The sequence below is a fragment of the Tachyglossus aculeatus genome, chromosome 4 (assembly GCF_015852505.1).
Source record: "Tachyglossus aculeatus isolate mTacAcu1 chromosome 4, mTacAcu1.pri, whole genome shotgun sequence".
Lineage (NCBI taxonomy): Eukaryota > Metazoa > Chordata > Mammalia > Monotremata > Tachyglossidae > Tachyglossus > Tachyglossus aculeatus.
In genome coordinates, this window is record NC_052069.1 from 36,845,297 (window position 1) to 36,864,691 (window position 19,395).

The window sequence follows — 19,395 nt, forward strand, 5'->3', positions numbered from 1 at the left end:
GGGGGCTCAATCTGGGAAGGCCTCATGGAGGAGGTGAGCTCTCAGTAGGGCTTTGAAGGGAGGAAGAGAGCTAGTTTGGCGGATGTGAGGAGGGAGGGCATTCCGGGCCAGAGGAAAGATGTGGGCCGGGGGTCGACGGTGGGACAGGCGAGAATGAGGCCCAGTGAGGAGGTTAGTGGCCGACGAGCCGATGGTGCGGGCTGGGCTGGAGAAGGAGAGAAGTAGGGGGGCGAGGTGATGGAGAGTCTTGAAGCCAAAAGTGAGGAGTTTTTGCTTGATTCCAAGGTTGACAGGCAACCACTGGAGATTTTTGAGGAGGGAAGTGACATGCCCAGAGCATTTCTGTACAAAGATGATCCGGGCAACAGAGTGAAATATAGTCTGAAGTGAGGAGAGACAGGAGGATGGGAGATCAGAAAGGAGGCTGATGCAGTAATCAGTGCTATGTGCAGGGCACTGTGCTAAACGCTTGGGAACGTATAATGGAATAGAGTTATTCAGTCAATCGTATTTATTGAGAGCTTAACAGGATCCCTGCCCCTAAGAATTGTAGAGTGTGCCTAACTGGTTGGAGGGAGCTGATGGAGATTCTTCAATTCCATTGTGAGGAGTTTTTTGTTTAAGGTGGAGGGAGAGGGGCAGCTATCGAAGGTGTTTGAGGAATGGAGGTGTGGGCTGAGGAAGCCCTCTGCGGAGCAGTGAGCAGTCGAGATTGGAAAGGGGTGAGGCCAGACACAGGAAGGTCAGTTAGGAGGCTGACAGAGGGCTGGAATTGTGATACCATAATAATAAGGGTATTTATTAAGCACTTACTTTGTGCCGAGCACTGTTCTGAGCGCTGGGATAGATACAAGGTTATCAGGTTGTCCCACGTGGGGCTCACCGTCTTAATCCCCATTTTACACATGAGGTAACTGAGACACAGAGAAATTGTGACCTGCCCAAAGCCACACAGCTGACAAGTGGAGGAGCCGGGATTAGAACCCATGACCTCTGACTCCCAAGCCCGAGCTCTTTCCACTAAGCCGCACTGTTTCCCAAGAATCATTCAGTCAGTATCAATCAATATGACATATGATATGACAAGAACTTGGGCTAGGTTGGTGTCTAAGTGGAGGGACAGGACCAAATCCAGAAAATGTCGTGGAGTCAGAACTAACGGGATGCAGGGAACATGTCTTTTTATTGTTATATTAATAATGATGGTATTTGTTAAGCGCTTACTATGTGCAAAGCACTGTTCTAAGCGCTGGGGGGGATACAAGGTGATCAGATTGTCCCACGTAGGGCTCACAGTCTTAATCCCATTTTACAAATGAGGGAACTGAGGCACAGAGAAGTTAAGTGACTTGCCCAAAGACACACAGCTGACAATTGGCGGAGCCGGGATTTGAACCCATGATCTCTGACTCCAAAACCTGTGCTCTTTCCACTGAGCCACGCTGCTTCTCTGTAGTATTGTACTCTCCCAAGCACTTAGTATAGTGCTGTGCACACAGTAAGCGCTCAGTAAGTACGATTGAATTGAACATGAGAGCTGGAAAGACACCGAAAGATCATTCATTTATTCAGTCGTATTTATTGAGCGCTTACTGTGTGCAGAGCACCGTACTAAGCGCTTGGGAAGTACAAGTTGGCGACATATAGAGACGGTCGCTACCGAACAACGGGCTCAAAGTCTAGAAGGGGGAGACAGACAACAAAACAAAACATGTAGACGGGTGTCAAAGGCATCAGAACAAATAGAATTAAAGCTAATTGCACATCATTAACAAAATAAATAGAATAGTAAATATGTACAAGTAAAATAAATAGAGTAATAAATCTGTACAAGCAGATATGCAGGTGATGTGGGGAGGGGAAGGAGGTAGGGCTGGGGGGATGGGGAGGGGGAGAGGAAAAGGGGGGCTCAGTCTGGGAAAAAGACTGAGAAAAAGGGTCGAGGATGACGTCCCAGTTGAGGATTGCCGGATGGTGATGATGGTGGTGGCATCGGCCGAGGTGGGAATGCGAAGCAGGAGGCTTTAGAAGGAGAGTGTAGGATCCAGGGCCTGAAGGCAGGAGGAAAGGTGAGAACTCATGAAGCCACACCTGTTGCTGATGCAGAAAGTCTCAATAATAATAATGGCATTTATTAGGCGCTTACTATGTGCAAAGTAAGCACATCCCCCCCCCTCGTCCCCCTCTCCATCCCCCCATCTTACCTCTTTCCCTTCCCCACAGCACCTGTATATATGTATATATGTTTGTACATATTTATTACTCTATTTATTTTACTTGTACATAATCTATTCTATTTATTTTATTTTGTTAGTATGTTTGGTTTTGTTCTCCGTCTCCCCCTTTTAGACTGTGAGCCCACTGTTGGGTAGGGACCGTCTCTATATGTTGCCAACTTGTACTTCCCAAGCGCTTAGTCCAGTGCTCTGCACACAGTAAGCGCTCAATAAATACGATTGATAGATTGATTGCAAAGCACTGTTCTAAGTGCTGGGGAGGTTACAAGGTGATCAGGTTGTCCCACGGGGGGCTCACAGTCTTAATCCCCATTTTACAGATAGGGATAACTGAGGCCCAGAGAAGTGAAGTGGCTTGCCCAGAGTCACACAGCTGACAATTGGCAGAGCCGGGATTTGAACCCATGACCTCTGACTCCAAAGCCACCGAGCCAAGCTGCTTCCCAGTGGGGTCAGGGCAATGCAGGGGCACGATCCTTGCGGCCCTGACCTCGGTTCTCTAGCCTTGAGGTGACTCCAATTCAGAGAATTCCGGTGGTGCTGGAAGGTGGAGTTTGGGCCGCGCTGGGCGCCGCACAAGTAAAGCTATCACCAGACCCGGGGACATGCCAGCCAGAAGGAAAACCTTTAATACTTGAGAAGCAGCGTATCCTGGTTGTAGAGCCCAGGCCTGGGAATCCGAAGGGTCTGGGTTCTAATTGCGGCTCCGCCGTTTATCTGCTGAGTGACCTTGGCAAGTCACTTCACTTCTCTGGGCCTCAGTTCCCTCACCTAGGAAATGGGGATTAAGACTGTGAGGTCTCTGTGGGACAGGGGCTGTGTCCAACCCAATCCCCAGGGCTTAGAACAGTGCCGGCACATAGTAAGCGCTTAAATGCCACATTTATTATTATCATTATTATTATTATTCAGTCAAATCAGTGGTATTGATGGAGTGCTGCACATAGTAAGCGCTTAAATGCCACATTTATTATCATCATTATTATTATTCAGTCAAATCAGTGGTATGAATGGAGTGCTGCACATAGTAAGCGCTTAAATGCCATATTTATTATTATCGTTATTCAGTCAAATCAGTGGTATGGATGGAGTGCTGCCCATAGTAAGCGCTTAAATGCCACATTTATTATTATCGTTATTATTATTATTCACTCAAATCAGTGGTATGGATGGAGTGCAGCACATAGTAAGCTCTTAAATGCCACATTTATTATTATCGTTATTATTCAGTCAAATCAGTGGTATGGATGGAGTGCTGCACATAGTAAGCGCTTAAATGCCACATTTATTATTATTGTTATTATTATTCAGTCAAATCAGTGGTATGGATGGAATGCTGCACATAGTAAGCGCTTAAATGCCACATTTATTATTATCGTTATTATTATTCAGTCAAATCAGTGGTATGGATGGAGTGCTGCACATAGTAAGCACTTAAATGCCACATTTATTATTATTCAGTCAAATCAGTGGTATTGATGGAGTGCAGCACATAGTAAGCAGTTAAATGCCACATTTATTGTTATCATTATTATTCAGTCAAATCAGTGGTATGGATGGAGTGCTGCACATAGTAAGTACTTAAAAGCGACATTTATTATTATCGTTATTATTATTATTCAGTCAAATCAGTGGTATTGATGGAGTGCAGCACATAGTAAGCACTTAAATGCCACATTTATTATTATCGTGATTATTATTATTCAGTCAAATCAGTGGTATGGATGGAGTGCAGCACATAGTAAGCGCTTAAATGCCACATTTATTATTATTCAGTCAAATCAGTGGTATTGATGGAGTGCAGCACATAGTAAGCACTTAAATGCCACATTTGTTGTTATCATTATTATTCAGTCAAATCAGTGGTATGGATGGAGTGCTGCACATAGTAAGCACTTAAATGCCACATTTATTATTATCATTATTATTATTCAGTCAAATCAGTGGTATTGATGGAGTGCAGCACATAGTAAGCACTTAAATGCCACATTTATTATTATCATTATTATTCAGTCAAATCAGTGGTATGGATGGAGTGCTGCACATAGTAAGCGCTTAAATGCCACATTTATTATTATCATTATTCAGTCAAATCAGTGGTATGGATGGAGTGCTGCACATAGTAAGCGCTTAAAGACTGTGATCCCACTGTTGGGTAGGGACCGTCTCTATATGTTGCCAACTTGTACTTCCCAAGCGCTTAGTACAGTGCTCTGCACACAGTAAACGCTCAATAAATACGATTGATTGATTGATTAAATGCCACATTTATTATTATCGTTATTATTATTATTATTCAGTCAAATCAGTGGTATTGATGGCGTGCTTATCGTGAGCAGAACACCATGTTAAGCCCTGACATGTGGGCAAGGATATGGCTGCCAACTCTGTTGTGTGTACTCTCCCAAACACTTTGTACAATGCTGTGTACATGGTAAGTACTCCATAACTGCCACTGATTTGATTGTTTGATTGGGGAAAGTAGTATGTAATAAAGTTGGTAGACGCGTTCCCTGCCCCCAAAGGTCTTATAGGGTACATAGGGGAGGCAAACATTAAAATAAATTTCAGATAAGGGAGATAGTTGATTTACTATCTAGTAGATTTAGAGACGCAGCAAGGCTCAGTGGAAAGAGCCCGGGCTTTGGAGTCAGAGGTCGTGGCTTCAAATCCCGGCTCCTCCAATTGTCAGCTGTGTGACTTTGGGCAAGTCACTTAACTTCTCTGGGCCTCAATTACCTCATCTGGAAAATGGGGATTAAAATTGTGTGAGCCCTCAGTGGGACAATGTTATCATCTTGTAACCTCCCCAGTGCTTGGCACATAGTAAGCGCTTAACAAATACCATTATTATTATTTACATATATGTTGTGGGGCTGGGGTAAATAGGAGTAGCTGTTGGAGGGAATGCCATCCCAGCAGACAGCTTCCCAGACAGCCACAAAACCTTGGTTAGCTGCAGGAAACAGCCCTTAAAGACAGTACATTGCTCCTTCCAGGCCGAGATGCCTTCACGGGACTCTGGCGGTGGTACAAGTAACGTGGGAAAGGCAGCGAAAGATGGAGACTTAGTAAGAGCAATTCTATGGGACACAGTCTAGAGGAAAGAGCACAGGTCTGGGAATCAGGAAACTCCAATTCTGGCTGTACGACCAGTATGCTGCGTGACTTTGAGCTAGTCACTTAACTCTCTGTGCCTTGGTTTTTTCCCCTTTAGACAGTGAGCCCCATGAGGAACAGGGATTGGGCTTTGACCTGATCATCTGGCATCTACCCCGGTGCTTAGTATAGTGCTTGACACACAGGAAGCCCTTCACAGATGCCGCAGTCTTTACAGAGAGATGCTGACAAGGATTCCTTCTATTCTCCCACCCTTCTCTCTAGCGTTCATCGTCCTCGGGCTCTCCAGGTTTGTGGGTTATTTGTGGCCCGTCTGTTCCAAGCCCCTCCGTGTGGCACCTGCCGCAGGGCTCTGGGGCTGCAACTTGGGGAGGTCCCGGGGCTACTGCTGGAGGACCGTCTCTATATGTTGCCAACTTGTACTTCCCAAGCGCTTAGTACAGTGCTCTGCACTCAGTAAGTGCTCAATAAGTACGATTGATGATGGTTCTGGTCCTACATCTGCTTCCACTGAGCCACGCTGCTTCTCCTGGTAGTCCGCGATGGCGGCATTGGCCCCGTAATAATCAGAATGCCCCCTCACATGTCAGCTGTGTGACTTTCGCCAAGTTACTTCTCTGGGCCTCAGTTCCCTCATCTGTAAAATGGGGATGAAGACTGTGAGCCCCACGTGGGACAACCTGATCACCTTGTATCTCCCCCAGCGCTTAGAACAGTGCTTGACGCATAGTAAGCGCTTAAGAAATACCAACATCATCATTATTATTGTTATTATTATTGTAAGACTTTGGAGTCTTCAACCAAAATAGTAATAATAATGACAGTATTGCTTAAGCGCAAAGCAGCATGGCTCAGTGGAAAGAGCCCGGGCTTTGGAGTCAGAGGTCATGGGTTCAAATCCCGGCTCTGCCAACTGTCAGCTGGGTGACTTTGGGCAAGTCACTTCACTTCTCCGGGCCTCAGTTCCCTCACCTGTAAAATGGGGATTAGGACTGTGAGCCCCCCGTGGGACAACCTGATCACCTTGTAACCTCCCCAGCGCTTAGAACAGTGCTTTGCACATAGTAAGCGCTTAATAAATGCCATCATTATTATTATTATTCAGCGCTTAGAACAGTGCTTTGCACATAGTAAGCACTTAATAAATGCCATCATTATTATTATTATTCAGCGCTTAGAACAGTGCTTTGCACATAGTAAGTGCTTAATAAATGTCATTATTATTATTATTATTATGTGAGGCACTGTACTAAGCATTGAGGTAGATACAAGCAAATTGGGTTGGATAGGGTGGGACATTGTCATTTCTAGACTGTGAGCCCGCTGTTGGGTAGGGACCATCTCTATATGTTGCCAACTTATACTTCCACAGTGCTTAGTACAGTGCTCTGCACACAGTAAGCGCTCAATAAATACGATTGAATGAATGAATATCTATGTCTCTGGGATTTTTTCATCTGCAAAATGGGAAGAGTCATTCTTTTCCCCGTTTGCCTCTCAGTAGTGGTGCGAGAAGAATATATCAATCAGTGGTATTTATTGAGCGCTTACTATGTGCAGAGCACTTGGGAGAGTACAGTGCAACAGAGTTGACAGATACGTTCCCTGACCACAGTGAGCTAGATTAGTATTCATTCAATCATATTTATTGAGCGCTTACTGTGTGCAGAGCACTATACTAAGCACTTGGGAAGTACAAATCGGATGTAAGCGTGCTCTATGAGGTTGTTTTGTTTTTTCTAATCGTTGGTGACGGATTTTCTTGCCTGGCCTGACCCACCCTTAAGCCTTCCCTTCTGCCTGTGTGTATTACTCTCCACATTGCAGGAGCAGCAGTCGTAAAAAAAGAACAGGAATAACGGATAAAGTTGTAAAAAAAGAACAGGAATAACGGATAAAGGAGGGTGGGAGGGGAAAGGGATTCAAATGGGAAAGACTGATGTCCGTTCTGCTACAGCAAAAAAGACGTCGTCTACTGTAACTAAATCAAAGGAATATTGGTTTGTTTTTTTTTCTTTTTTTGCAAATGCCATTTAATAAACTTTTTGTAGTTTGAAGAGTGAAAAACATTGATGTCTTGAGCCATCAGGTCTTGAGCACTGGGTGATCTGCACACAGTAAGCGCTCAATAAATACGATTGAATGAATTTACCGCCCTTTTCTAAGCTCTTCTCTAATAGCACGAATAAAATCCATATGATTCGAGTTAATAATACATGAATACCAGCTTCCAGTGAGGAGGTGTTTTTCTTTCATTTCTTTCAGACCTTCTTTGGATGAAAGTACTTGATCAGAATTTGCATGCTGCTACTCTTTCATATTATGCTTTGTTTGTTTGGAATTTAAAGTTGACTTAAACCCACAAAACCCAATGCCCTTTTGAACCAGCGTAAGTTGTTAGAGATAAACGGGAGGTCTCCACCAGAACTATCATTTCCCCTTCAAAAAGGAAGGGCAAGAGAAGTCATGTGCTGTGTTTGTAACCATGTGGGTTTCTGTGTAGGTACGGTTCCCGTCCCACTTCAGTTCAGATCTGAAGGACCTGCTAAGGAACTTGCTTCAGGTAGACTTGACCAAGCGTTATGGAAATCTCAAGAATGGTGTAAATGACATAAAGAATCACAAGTGGTTTGCTACTACAGATTGGATCGCTATTTACCAGAGAAAAGTAAGTAGTTTTCGTCTTTCTAATTGAAGTAATGAAGAGTGTCTTTTCATGGTTCCAGCCAAGGAAGTCGAAGGCGCGGTCTTGCCTCTGAGTGGGGAAGCAGCGTGGCCTTAGTGGAAGAGCTCAGGCCGGGCTCTAATTCCGACTCCGTCACTCTCCTGCTGTGTGACCTTGGGCAAGTCACTTAATAATAATAATAATAATGATGGCATTTATTAAGCGCTTACTATGTGCAAAGCACTGTTCTAAGCTCTGGGGTAGATACAAAGTAATCAAGTTGTCCTACATGGGGGCTCACAGACTTAATCCCCATTTTACAGATGAGGGAACTGAGTCACAGAGAAGTGACTTGCCCAAAGTCACACAGCTGACAAGTGGCGGAGCCGGGATTTGAACCCATGACCTCTGATTCCAAAGCCCTGGCTCTTTCCACTGAGCCACGCTGCTTCACTTAAGGTCTCGATGCCTCAGTTCCCCGTTCTGCAAAATGGGGGTTCAATCCCTGTTCTCCCTTCTACTTATATTGCGAGCCCCATGCGGGACAGATGATCTTGTATCTACCCCAGCACTTAGTACAGCGCTTGGCACAGAGTAGCTGCTTCACAGATACCATAGTTATTACAGAGAGATCCTGACAAGGATTCCTTCTATTTCCCCACCCAAAATGACCGCAGTTTTTGTTATTATTGCCTGGATTGGAATCCTGGGTTTTTAATCTTGCCTTTTAAATAAACTCTACAGAAGCACAAACAGTAAATATAATGACTATAGCCACAGTGCACTCAGCAGTGGACAATGATCCCCTAGGAGTGTGAAAGTGTTAATTCCTCCCCAAGGACCTTAATTCATGAACAGGAAGTAAACGCGGATACCGGTGGGATAGGGCGCCGATTTTTCGATAACAAATTTATCCCCAGTTCCTGTTCTGGAACTCGGCCATGAACTTGAAATCTCCTCGAGCCCATCAGAGACTTGTCAGCGTTTGGGCTGAGCCCCCAAAGAAGTGTGTTAGTTGTGCACTGAACCCCAACTCGGAAAGGGTGGTCTGGGGCCCTTTTGCTCGGTTAGGGGAACTCCTCCGGGCCGGGTGGGGAGGACCCGTGATTTCTGGCGATTGTCGCAGAGTGGCCGCGGTCTCTCCCCGCGGCCCCGCCGAGCCGGCCACTGGTCCCACCAGCCCGTAGCCACCACCAAGCCCGAGCACTGTGGGTGCTTCGCAAACAGACCCAAAGCCCAGTCCAGCTGTCCCCAGGTTGAAGCTTGTGGCTCTGGGCCAATAATAATAATAATAATGATGATAGTGATTAGAGAAGCAGCGTGGCTCAGTGGAAAGAGCCCGGGCTTTGGAGGCAGAGGTCATGGGTTCAAACGCCAGCTCTGCCAATTGTCAGCTGTGTGACTTTGGGCAAGTCACTTAACTTCTCTAAGCCTCAGTTCCCTCGTCTGTAAAATGGGGATTAAGACCGTGAGCCCCCTGTGGGACAACCTGATCACCTTGTAACCTCCCCAGCGCTTTGAACAGTGCTTTGCACATTGTAAACGCTTAATAAATGCCATTATCATCATTATTATTAGTGATGGTATTTGTTAAGCGCTTGTTATGTGTCAACCACTGTTCTAAGCGCTGGGGTAGATACAGCTAATCAGGTTGTCCCACGTCATCATCATCAATCGTATTTATTGAGCGCTTACTGTGTGCAGAGCACCGTACTAAGCGCTTGGGAAGTACAAGTTGGCAACATATAGAGACGGTCCCTACCCAACAGTGGGCTCACCGTCTAAATTCCCACGTTCCAGATGAGGGAACTGAGGCACAGGGCAATCAAGTGACTTGTCCGAGGTCACACAGCAGACCAGTGGCGGAACCGGAATTAGAACCCAGGTCCTTCTGACTCCCAAGTCTGTGCTCTATCCACTAGGCCATGCTGCTTTTCCAGCGCTTAGAGCAGTGCTTTGCACATAGTAAGCGCTTAATAAATGCTATCATCATTATTATTATTCTATTATATTCTATTATTCTATTATAATAATAATTATTATATTGTTATTATTATTCTGACACTGGCTGGACTTGGCCACCTTTCTGGCCAAGCCCAGCCAGGCCCACCTAGGCTCACGCGGTGGTCTTATCGGGTCCCTCCCTAACTGCTCCTGCTCTACCGCGTCTCCTGTCCGGCCGGAGGTCTGCTCAGGGTGGAATCAGGTAGACTGGACTGAGCGCACTGCAGCGTTTCATACAGCGCACAGACAGACCCCTGTAGACCTTACATCCTAAAAAGGGAGACATTAAAATGGCAAGCACCCATCCCAATCCACCTGGCAAGTCAGTGATACTTTTTGAGCGCTCAAGTGTGTAGAGCACTGTACTAGCTCTGGGGAAGAATGCGGTGTAGTAGACACGATCCCTGGCCCTCAAGGAGTGAACAGCCTACAGGGCGAGACGGACCTTAAAATAGACGAGGGAAAGGGAAGATTGCAAAGTATCAGACTATTTTCTCAAGTACTACGAGGTTGAAGGAAGTTTCAGAGTGCTTAGTGAACGTATTAAGCACTTCAATAAATTCATTATGTTTGAGCCTATTTCTAAGCAGAAGCAATCTAAAACCAGTGCAGGCATCTTATTTTGCTTTTGGAATATACCCCTGAAAATGTAAAAGGCCCTTTTGTGATATCGTGCTTGGCTGAAATGTGGAAAGAAATGACTTGTAACCTGAGTGAGGCTTTCTGCCAAAAGAATGGAACTTAGGCTTAAAATTGAAGCAGCAGAGATTCGAGTGGTATACACAGAGCTATTAATCAATCAATCAATCAATCGTATTTATTGAGCGCTTACTGTGTGCAGAGCACTGTACTAAGCGCTTGGGAAGTACAAGTTGGCCACATATAGAGACAGTCCCTACCCAACAGTGGGCTCACAGTCTAGAAGGGGGAGACAGAGAACAAAACCAAACATATTAACAAAATAAAATAAATAGAATAGATATGTACAAGTAAAATAAATAAATAAATAAATAGAGTAATAAATATGTACAAACATATATACATATATACAGGTGCTGTGGGGAAGGGAAGGAGGTAAGACGGGGGGGATGGAGAGGGGGACGAAGGGGAGGATCAGCGATGAAACACTAAAATAGCCTACCGATGGAGATAGTGGATTCTCCTTCTCAGAAGTGAATATAAAAAAAAAAGTAGGCATCTGTCTGTCCTGGATGGAGTCCTCCATCACTCAGTGATACCTAGTGAATTTTTACAAAATATGGGGGTCGAAAGGAAATCCAAACCAACCCAAGTATAAAGGGATAGAGAGAGCTTCTATAACAAAAAGTGGTGGAGGGCGCAAGCCCAAAATCTAACAATAGCTTATAAAAAGTAACTGGTTGTTTTGCTACCCAAGTTGACGGTACAGTAGTTGTGGTAATCAGTAATGTATTAATTACTATCTGACAGGATATTATTAACACATCTTGGTACTCTTTGTATTAAATGGAGACAGATGAGGAAAGATTTCACTCACTGAATTGTAATTATCTGCTCTTTTGCTTTTTAAATGCCCATTTAAGGACCGTTTGTATGCACCGTGAATATGCCTTCATTGATTTTTTTTTTTCCTCAAAGCACAACGCTTTTAATATTTTAAGATATACTTAGTGAAGCTATTTAGCCATATGCTGGAAGGTTTTTTTTTTAATCAGAAATTGTCTAATTAGAAGAACTGGTAGCACAGCTTGTTCTATTTATATTCTTTTTAAAGGATATGAAAACAAAGTCGGGAAGAGCGCCTTTGAAATCGTAATGGAAAAGATAACAAGACTAAATTTACATTCAGGACAGGATATTTACACTTATTAAGCATTCTGCAAATGTAGAAATGAACTGTTAGATCTGTGGTGCACAGACAATAACGTCATTATTCTAACTGGTTTTACTAAGTAGAGAGAAGATGATTTTCTTAGCAGTGAAGGTGCCCCAATTCTTTTATTATACCCATCAGGAAGATTGATTTTATTTGGCAGATCTTTTGTGGTTCTTCCTAAGACCTGCTAGCATTTTCTAGGTTTAACAAACTTTGGATTGTCTTTTAAGAAGTGTGGGAACAGTTTTGAAATAGCCCCCAAACACAGTGGCCTGTTTGTGAGCTGCTTCTTTGTCACCAATAGGCTATTTTGAAATGATACGATGGGTTTTAGTAAATCTCAGAGCTTGTGCCCCCTTCGGCCCTGAGCAAACGGAGTCGTGCTTGTCTGCCTTGCCGGTGTTATTCAAGGTTTGGGGGAGGTTTAACCTAATTAGCTCATCTGGTCAGAAAGATACTGAAATTTCAATCTGTGATAAAGTCTCTCACCTCTCTGTGTCTTGGAGATGCTAAAGTGATTGTAAGGAAATTCTGAGGAGTCAGAAATAGGAAAAAAACACTCTGTATGTTTCTCTACATCCTCCACCGATGCACGATGGCCTCACGTTTTCAGTTCTTTTCGGCCATAGTCATATAACCAATGGTAACTCCAGGCTCTGATTTTTCGGATTGGTAAAAAACAGCAATGTGATTAATCATTCAGTAGCATTCGGTGCCTTCCCCCACAGGGAGCTCGAAAGTCTTTTGCAGAGAACAGACTGCTTAGTTTTAGGACCCGTATGAAATCATCATCGTCATCATCTTCAATCGTATTTATTGAGTGGTTACTGTGTGCAGAGCACTGTACTAAGCGCTTGGGAAGTACAGATTGGCAACATATAGAGACAGTCCCTACCCAACAGTGGGCTCACAGTCTAAAAGGGGGAGACAAAACCAAACATACTAACAAAATGAAATAAATAGAATAGGTATGTACAAGTAAAATAAATAAATAAATACAGTAATAAATCATCATCATCATCAATCGTATTTATTGAGCGCTTACTATGTGCAGAGCACTGTACTAAGCGCTTGGGAAGTACAAATTGGCAACATATAGAGACAGTCCCTACCCAACAGTGGGCTCACAGTCTAAAAGGGGGAGACAAAACCAAACATACTAACAAAATAAAATAAATAGAATAGGTATGTACAAGTAAAATAAATAAATAAATACAGTAATAAATCATCATCATCATCAATCGTATTTATTGAGTGCTTACTATGTGCAGAGCACTGTACTAAGCGCTTGGGAAGTTCAAATTGGCAACATATAGAGACAGTCCCTACCCAACAGTGGGCTCACAGTCTAAAAGGGGGAGACAGAACCAAACATACTAACAAAATAAAATAAATAGAATAGATATGTACAAGTAAAATAAATAAATACAGTAATAAATATGTACAAACAAATATGTATGAGCAAGTATGAAATATTTCAGACTAGTAGGGGGCTCTAAAAGAGGTGATTTTTTTTTCCCAAATGGGACCCTCATGATTTCAGTAATTAATATACCTCCCAAAACAAGTATTTTCTTCCTTTGCCACGGGTAGGATCGGACTGCTAACTAGGAACCAGTTGTGCTTTTTCTGTTTCACAGGCAGTATTATAAAAGGCGCAGTCGGGGAAAGACCCCTGGGAAGCGGAGGCTGGGAGTAGACTCGTGGTTTTCGCTCCCCAAGGTGGGGCCTACTAACAAGCCATCGATCGGGGTGGTGTGGGATGGAGGGCCGGTAAAGAAAATGGAGCTGGCTTCTAAATTTGGTCCGGGTGAGCGAGTTTCTAAGACGTCTTCGAACTCTGCACGGGGACCCTGCTGGCCTGTGCCCAACTCTGGTGAACAGCGATGCCCTGCCATTCGTCTTAAAGCCCTTTCAGGAAGCACTCCATCAAGACATCTCAACGTGGCAGATCCTGAGGTCTGTTAAGGGTGAGTACTTTCGTACCTCCGAAGTGAGCCGTTAAAGCTTGCCCTTCTGTTTCTTCAGGTAGAAGCCCCGTTCATACCAAAGTTCAGAGGCCCCGGAGACACCAGCAACTTTGACGATTATGAAGAAGAAGACATCCGTGTCTCTCTAACAGAGAAATGCGCCAAAGAGTTTGCTGATTTTTAGGACGCAGAGAGGACAAGGCAACATCAGGGCTTACATTGGGATCTTTATACTCTGTTGAGAGTTAAGGTGGAGCTGAGACCATCATATGTCCAAACAGTTACAGTACCTAGTTCCTTCATTCCACATGGCTGACTGAGGTCTAAATTGCCATCTTCCATGGGTGCCACTTGCACCAATCCTTATAACTAGGCACAGTCAAGCGGCACTCTCTGTGCCATAATACGGAGTACTAGATCGCTTTCCTCATTCTCTCCGGTTTGTCTTTTTCCTCTGTTTCTGTAAATTCATTCCCTCCTCCCCCACCCCCCGCGCCCCCCTTTGCAGATGAAGAAGTTTTCTACCCAACAATGCTCCATTTTATTTTGATAATGTATTATCTGTGTGAGTGAAATGGGAGTTGTTGTGGCTAGTGTATTTTAGACTGAAGTGAAGGATAGTGTTGCTTCTAGTCTGTGCCAGCCAAACACTTTAGCCGATTTTGTGTCCGACGCTACAGTTTCACCGTTATTTTGATTTCGGTGTGCTCAGACGAGAACCCAGCCGACGTTTTGGTCCCGATTTTTGAGGTAGGATCCTGCTCACCCGGAAAACGTACGCAAAATTAACTTAAAACCACAACTTCTTCCTAGAAACCGGCCCCAGTTAGGCCGTGTCGATTTGGATGATTGGAGTACCCAGACCCACCCCCCGTGCCTTGGTCTCCTACATTCTTGCCGTTCTGTTCCCGATCTCCTTCCTTCGTCGTTCCCATCCGGATGTTAGCCAAGTAGTTTATGCCTAGCCTATGCAGTGGGAAGCGTGTGGTCTTATTCATCAGGAACAGTTCCGAGTGGTCTGGACTGTAGACCGGATTCACTTGCATAGGTACTAGTCCGTTGGTTGGAATTAAACAGAGATAAAGGTGTCAAAACCCCCAAACTCTTCGATGAGGTTTTGGTCAGTGACACGAGAGAACATGAGTAATTAAAAAGTCAAATGTCGGAGCGCCGAAAATATTCCTCGTTTTAAACCTTTTTTTAAAAAAATATATCTATATATATATAATCTATTTAGAAAAGGGCATCCATCCGAAGGAAAGTACTGTGCCCTTGCAAGCAAAAATAGACGGTTGAGCGAGTGCAGACAAGTAATACAGATGCATTGCTAGCTGAATGCATTATTTTTGTTGGTTTTTTCCTCTTTTTTTCGTTTTTTTTTTTGTTGGGGGGGGTTTGTTTTGTTTTTTGTTTTTTTTTTTCATTTTTTGTAGCAGTTACGGATAGGAGAGTTCTTGCCAAGTTGTAGTTCTGGTATACTATATTAGTAAGCCGGAGATGGAGAACCGCGGCAATCACTGTTTCTAAAATCAGTGCTCCGTTTATGGGAAAAGGAGATAAAGTTTTAAACTGGCTCACTTGTGTGTGTGTGCGCGTGCGTGTGTGTGAGTGTGAGTGTGTGTGTATTTTTTCTTAGTTATCTTCCTTTTTAACCCACTTTCTTTCAGCGAAACAGGATGTATGGTCACGCAGATACAGCATTAAGTATTTGGGCTTACTTAGATTTTATATATTCTCACCAACTGACTTAAAAGATATTGCTGCCATGTGTCAGCTTTCAGCACTTTTACACATTTATTTCAGTGTTGGTTGAAAATCCGTGGCTCAGCACGTTTTCCTTTTTTTTTTCTTTTTTTTTTTTTGGCTTTTCAGCGTATCCATATTAGTTTATTTGTACACTTCAGAAATCTCCGTGATCTGTCTTAAACAGCTCACCTAAACCGTTTTAAAGAAACTCGGCTCATATTTTACGATCAGTCTACACTCAAACAGGGAGGAGTTGTTTTTATTAAACCGATCTGTATCGTTCTGTAGCCATTTTCTTTGTTTGCCGGCCCGTGCAGGTTGCCAGCTGACATGACTTCCTTTTAATCCGTGTGACACTCCTTTGTCTTTGTAGACATTTTACAAGCCGTCTGAGATGTACTATCCAACATTCTGTATGTCTTTCGGTTGTCAAGCGTTTTTGCACAACAATGTCATTTAGGGGCCGACACTGATTTCAGTCGCTGTCCGTCCGTACTTACATATGTGCAAGAGAAAGCATAAGATACTTTGCTGTAGCAAATTTTATGTAACAAAGATATATTGTCACATTAATAAATTTTAAAAAATTATTTGTATGAAAACGTTAAAATATTTTGTATTTCATTTAGACCAAGGACATGCTGTTGTATGGCTAGCTGTATGCGATAAATTCTATAGTAACTCTGTCGTCATTTATGAACCTAAAATATTTTAATAAATGCTGGAGATCACTGTTTGATTCTGTTATGATTTTAGCTTCAAAGCAGTTGCCCCTTTCATTTGATAAGTGGGTCAGATAGGATTGTTCAGTGAAATTCACCCCATCTCGCTGAATCGTAATGATGATGATGGTATTTGTTAAGCGCTTACTATGTGCCAGGCACTGTACTAAGCGCTGGGATGGATGCAAGCAAATCGGGATGGACACAGTCCCTGTCCCACATGGGGCTCCGCTTCAGAAAGGTGATGGTAAATTTGGGTGTCCGAGATGAGAATGAAATAGGTTTGCGAGGGCCTTTCAACCACCCCATTTTATGTTACTGTTTAAAAGATAAGCAGTGGACTTTCAGATATGAAATATTCAGCTCCAACGTCCTAGCAGCGTTGAATTTTTTAAAAAAAATTTGGCTAGAGGTATAATTTCTTTTTGAAGTAATGGTACTTTTAGGAAATACAGCATTGAGGATTTCACCCACAGTTTTAGCCGAGAACATTGGTATGACATTAAATAAGAAGCGGGCCCCCGAATTAGAATTTAACGCAAAGTGACGTTTTTCACTGCATCACCCTCTGCCCAATAGGGTTTTTTCGATTTGACATCGTTGAGGGACAAGATGCTTGAAGCAGCAGAAACAGAAGATGTTTCTGAAACAGCATTTGCATTAATGTCTGCTCTTAAAATTTTACCTAAATGTTCCTTCCCCAGCATCAGGCACTGTATATCATAAAGCAGATGGCTTTTTCTGTCACATCAACCGTTTTGGAACTTTTATTTGGAAAGATGTTAGCGTCAGATAAAAGTGTAACTCGTGACGATATGTAAGTTCCCTAATACAGTGCAATAAGAGGAGACTGCGAGCGAGTGCGGTTTTAATAACCGAGAGAAACTGCGTTCAGTAAATACCTTTGGGACACGTTCCATCCGTGCGATTTGGCCATCGAAAACGAAGTTGGTCTATCGATGGTCGTTGCCGATGGCTTGCCGTGTGCGCAGCACGGTCTGAGCACTTGGGAGACGACAGTGCAGGGGAATCGGTAGAGATAATCCTTGCCCACAAAGAGCATGCAGTCTACTTACATTTAATAAATTCCACATCCTAGAAATCTCATTTCCAGACGCAGAAACCTGTCACAATAATGCCGTTTCACAAGGCACGCAAGACTGTAGTAGTACCAGAGGCGGAGATGTAACTTGCGAAAGTTAGCAGAGGACTAGGGGAAGGGAGTGGATGGGTTACTTTGGTACAGTGACCTCTTAATTTCCCTTATTCGTGTTTAAGTCATTTCCCAACTGCTGGTTGGAGGACTGTAGATTGTGATGTTCAGCGCTCCGCGTATGCCAAGATAGCCAAGAAGGTTTCAACTAATAGAGATGGAAAAAACCTCAAGGATCAGCTGGTCCGGTTCTTTCCACATCCAGAACAAACCTAAGCAGTCCTCACTCCTTTGTGATGAGCCGGTGCCATCCAAGGCTGATGCTTCCTTACTGGAGACAGGCATCGATGCCTTGGTGACCACTTTGCAGAAAATAATTAGAATCGCATAGCTTCCTTTTGAAAATGTCGTAGCGATCACTAAACTTGATCCAATAGGATTCTGGCATGGAGTGGATTTGTTTTTGGTTCGGTTTTTTTTTTTTTTGTATTTTTTTTTAACTTTCTTGGAGAAAAACGTTTGCCTTTGAAGTTGTATTATAGATACGCTGTAATCATATATTTCCTAGAGACTATTTAGGCTCCTTACCTAAGTATGGTATAAGCATTGTATTATGGTACTGTGAATGGAGTTTTCTGGAATTAAATATAGATGAATTACGCTGTGTTTGGTTGTTTTTGATTTGCCTAATCTCTTTTTTTAAAACAAAACAAAACAGTAGTATGTTTGCTTTCATTTATTGATCGGGATATTTCAAGGTCTCTTAGCAGTTGAATCTCCCATGTATAACGATGTGGTAGACTTTCATCCTTTGCCTATAAAGTAAATTTATATAACCACTGCGGTCCCTGCCTTTGTTTTTGATCCTGCTCCCTACAACACAGGCGTGCGAGGAGAGCAGAGGTGATAACACAGGCGCCCGGTCTCGTGTTTCTTGCAAATCCAGACAGCCTGATCTGATTTCCTAGCGTTGTTCACTGGTTTGGACATTGTTTCCAGTAGTTGTGCATTTAGTGCATCCCTGAAGTTTCTTTCAGCGGGACAGGTAAACAAGATCCTTTCTTCAGTTCTCTGGATAGCAAATGATTTTAATTTCATGGGGTTTTCCATGCTTACGGGGAGCCTGGTCCACTTGTTGGATGGTAGCCGGGATATATGCGGTTTATTGATGATAGACTTTTTCCAAATGAAATCTTAAGGAGTCAGTGACAGGCTAGGATCAAATCCCGTGTCGCGGTCTCAAATTTGGGGAGAGAATATGACCGTTCTTCTTTTGTCGGAGACATGAATCCCTGTTCTGCAGCTGTCTGTTAGTCTAGTTAGAGAAGCAGCGTGGCTCAGTTCATTCATTCATTCATTGTCATATTTATTGAGCGCTTTCTGTGTGCTGAGCACTGTACTAAGTGCTTGGGAAGTACAAGTTGGCAACATATAGAGACGGTCCCTACCCAACAGCGGGCTCACAGTCTAGAAGACTCAGTGGAAAGACTCAGTCTAGGCTCAGTGAAAAGAGCACGGGCTTGGGAGTCAGAGGTCATGGATTCTAATCCTGCTCCCCCACATGTCTGCTGGGTGACCTTGGTCAAGTCACTTCACTTCTCTGAGCCTCAGTTCCCTCATCTGTAAAATGGGGATGAAGACTGTGACCCCCCGTGGGACAACCTGATCGCCTTGGAGCCTCCCCAGCGCTTAGAACAGTGCTTTGCTCCTAGTAAGCGCTTAACAAATGCCATCATTATATGTTGCCAATTTGTACTTCCCAAGCGCTTAGTACAGTGCTCTGCACATAGTAAGCACTCAATAAATACGATTGATGATGATGATCATTATTACTATTACTAGGGTACAAGTCAATAGAGATAGATTTGTCCTTTCGACGTAAAAAGTTACTTTCAGTGAAAGGGGTCGGGGGGGTGGGGGCGG

General features: G+C 43.5%; 1 protein-coding gene across 4 annotated transcripts in view; it reads left to right on the top strand.

Annotated features, from left to right (window-relative positions):
- The window catches only part of PRKACB (protein kinase cAMP-activated catalytic subunit beta), a 221,431-nt gene extending 203,122 nt beyond the window's left edge, over positions 1-18,309 (top strand). For all 4 annotated transcript variants that reach the window (XM_038746029.1, XM_038746028.1, XM_038746030.1 and 1 more), the window contains exons 9-10: positions 7,861-8,025; positions 13,910-18,309. In XM_038746029.1, coding sequence (XP_038601957.1) covers positions 7,861-8,025; positions 13,910-14,035 — 291 coding nt within the window. In that variant the 3' untranslated portion in view covers positions 14,036-18,309. The remainder of the gene's footprint in view (positions 1-7,860; positions 8,026-13,909) is intronic.
- Positions 18,310-19,395: the final 1,086 nt, after the last annotated feature.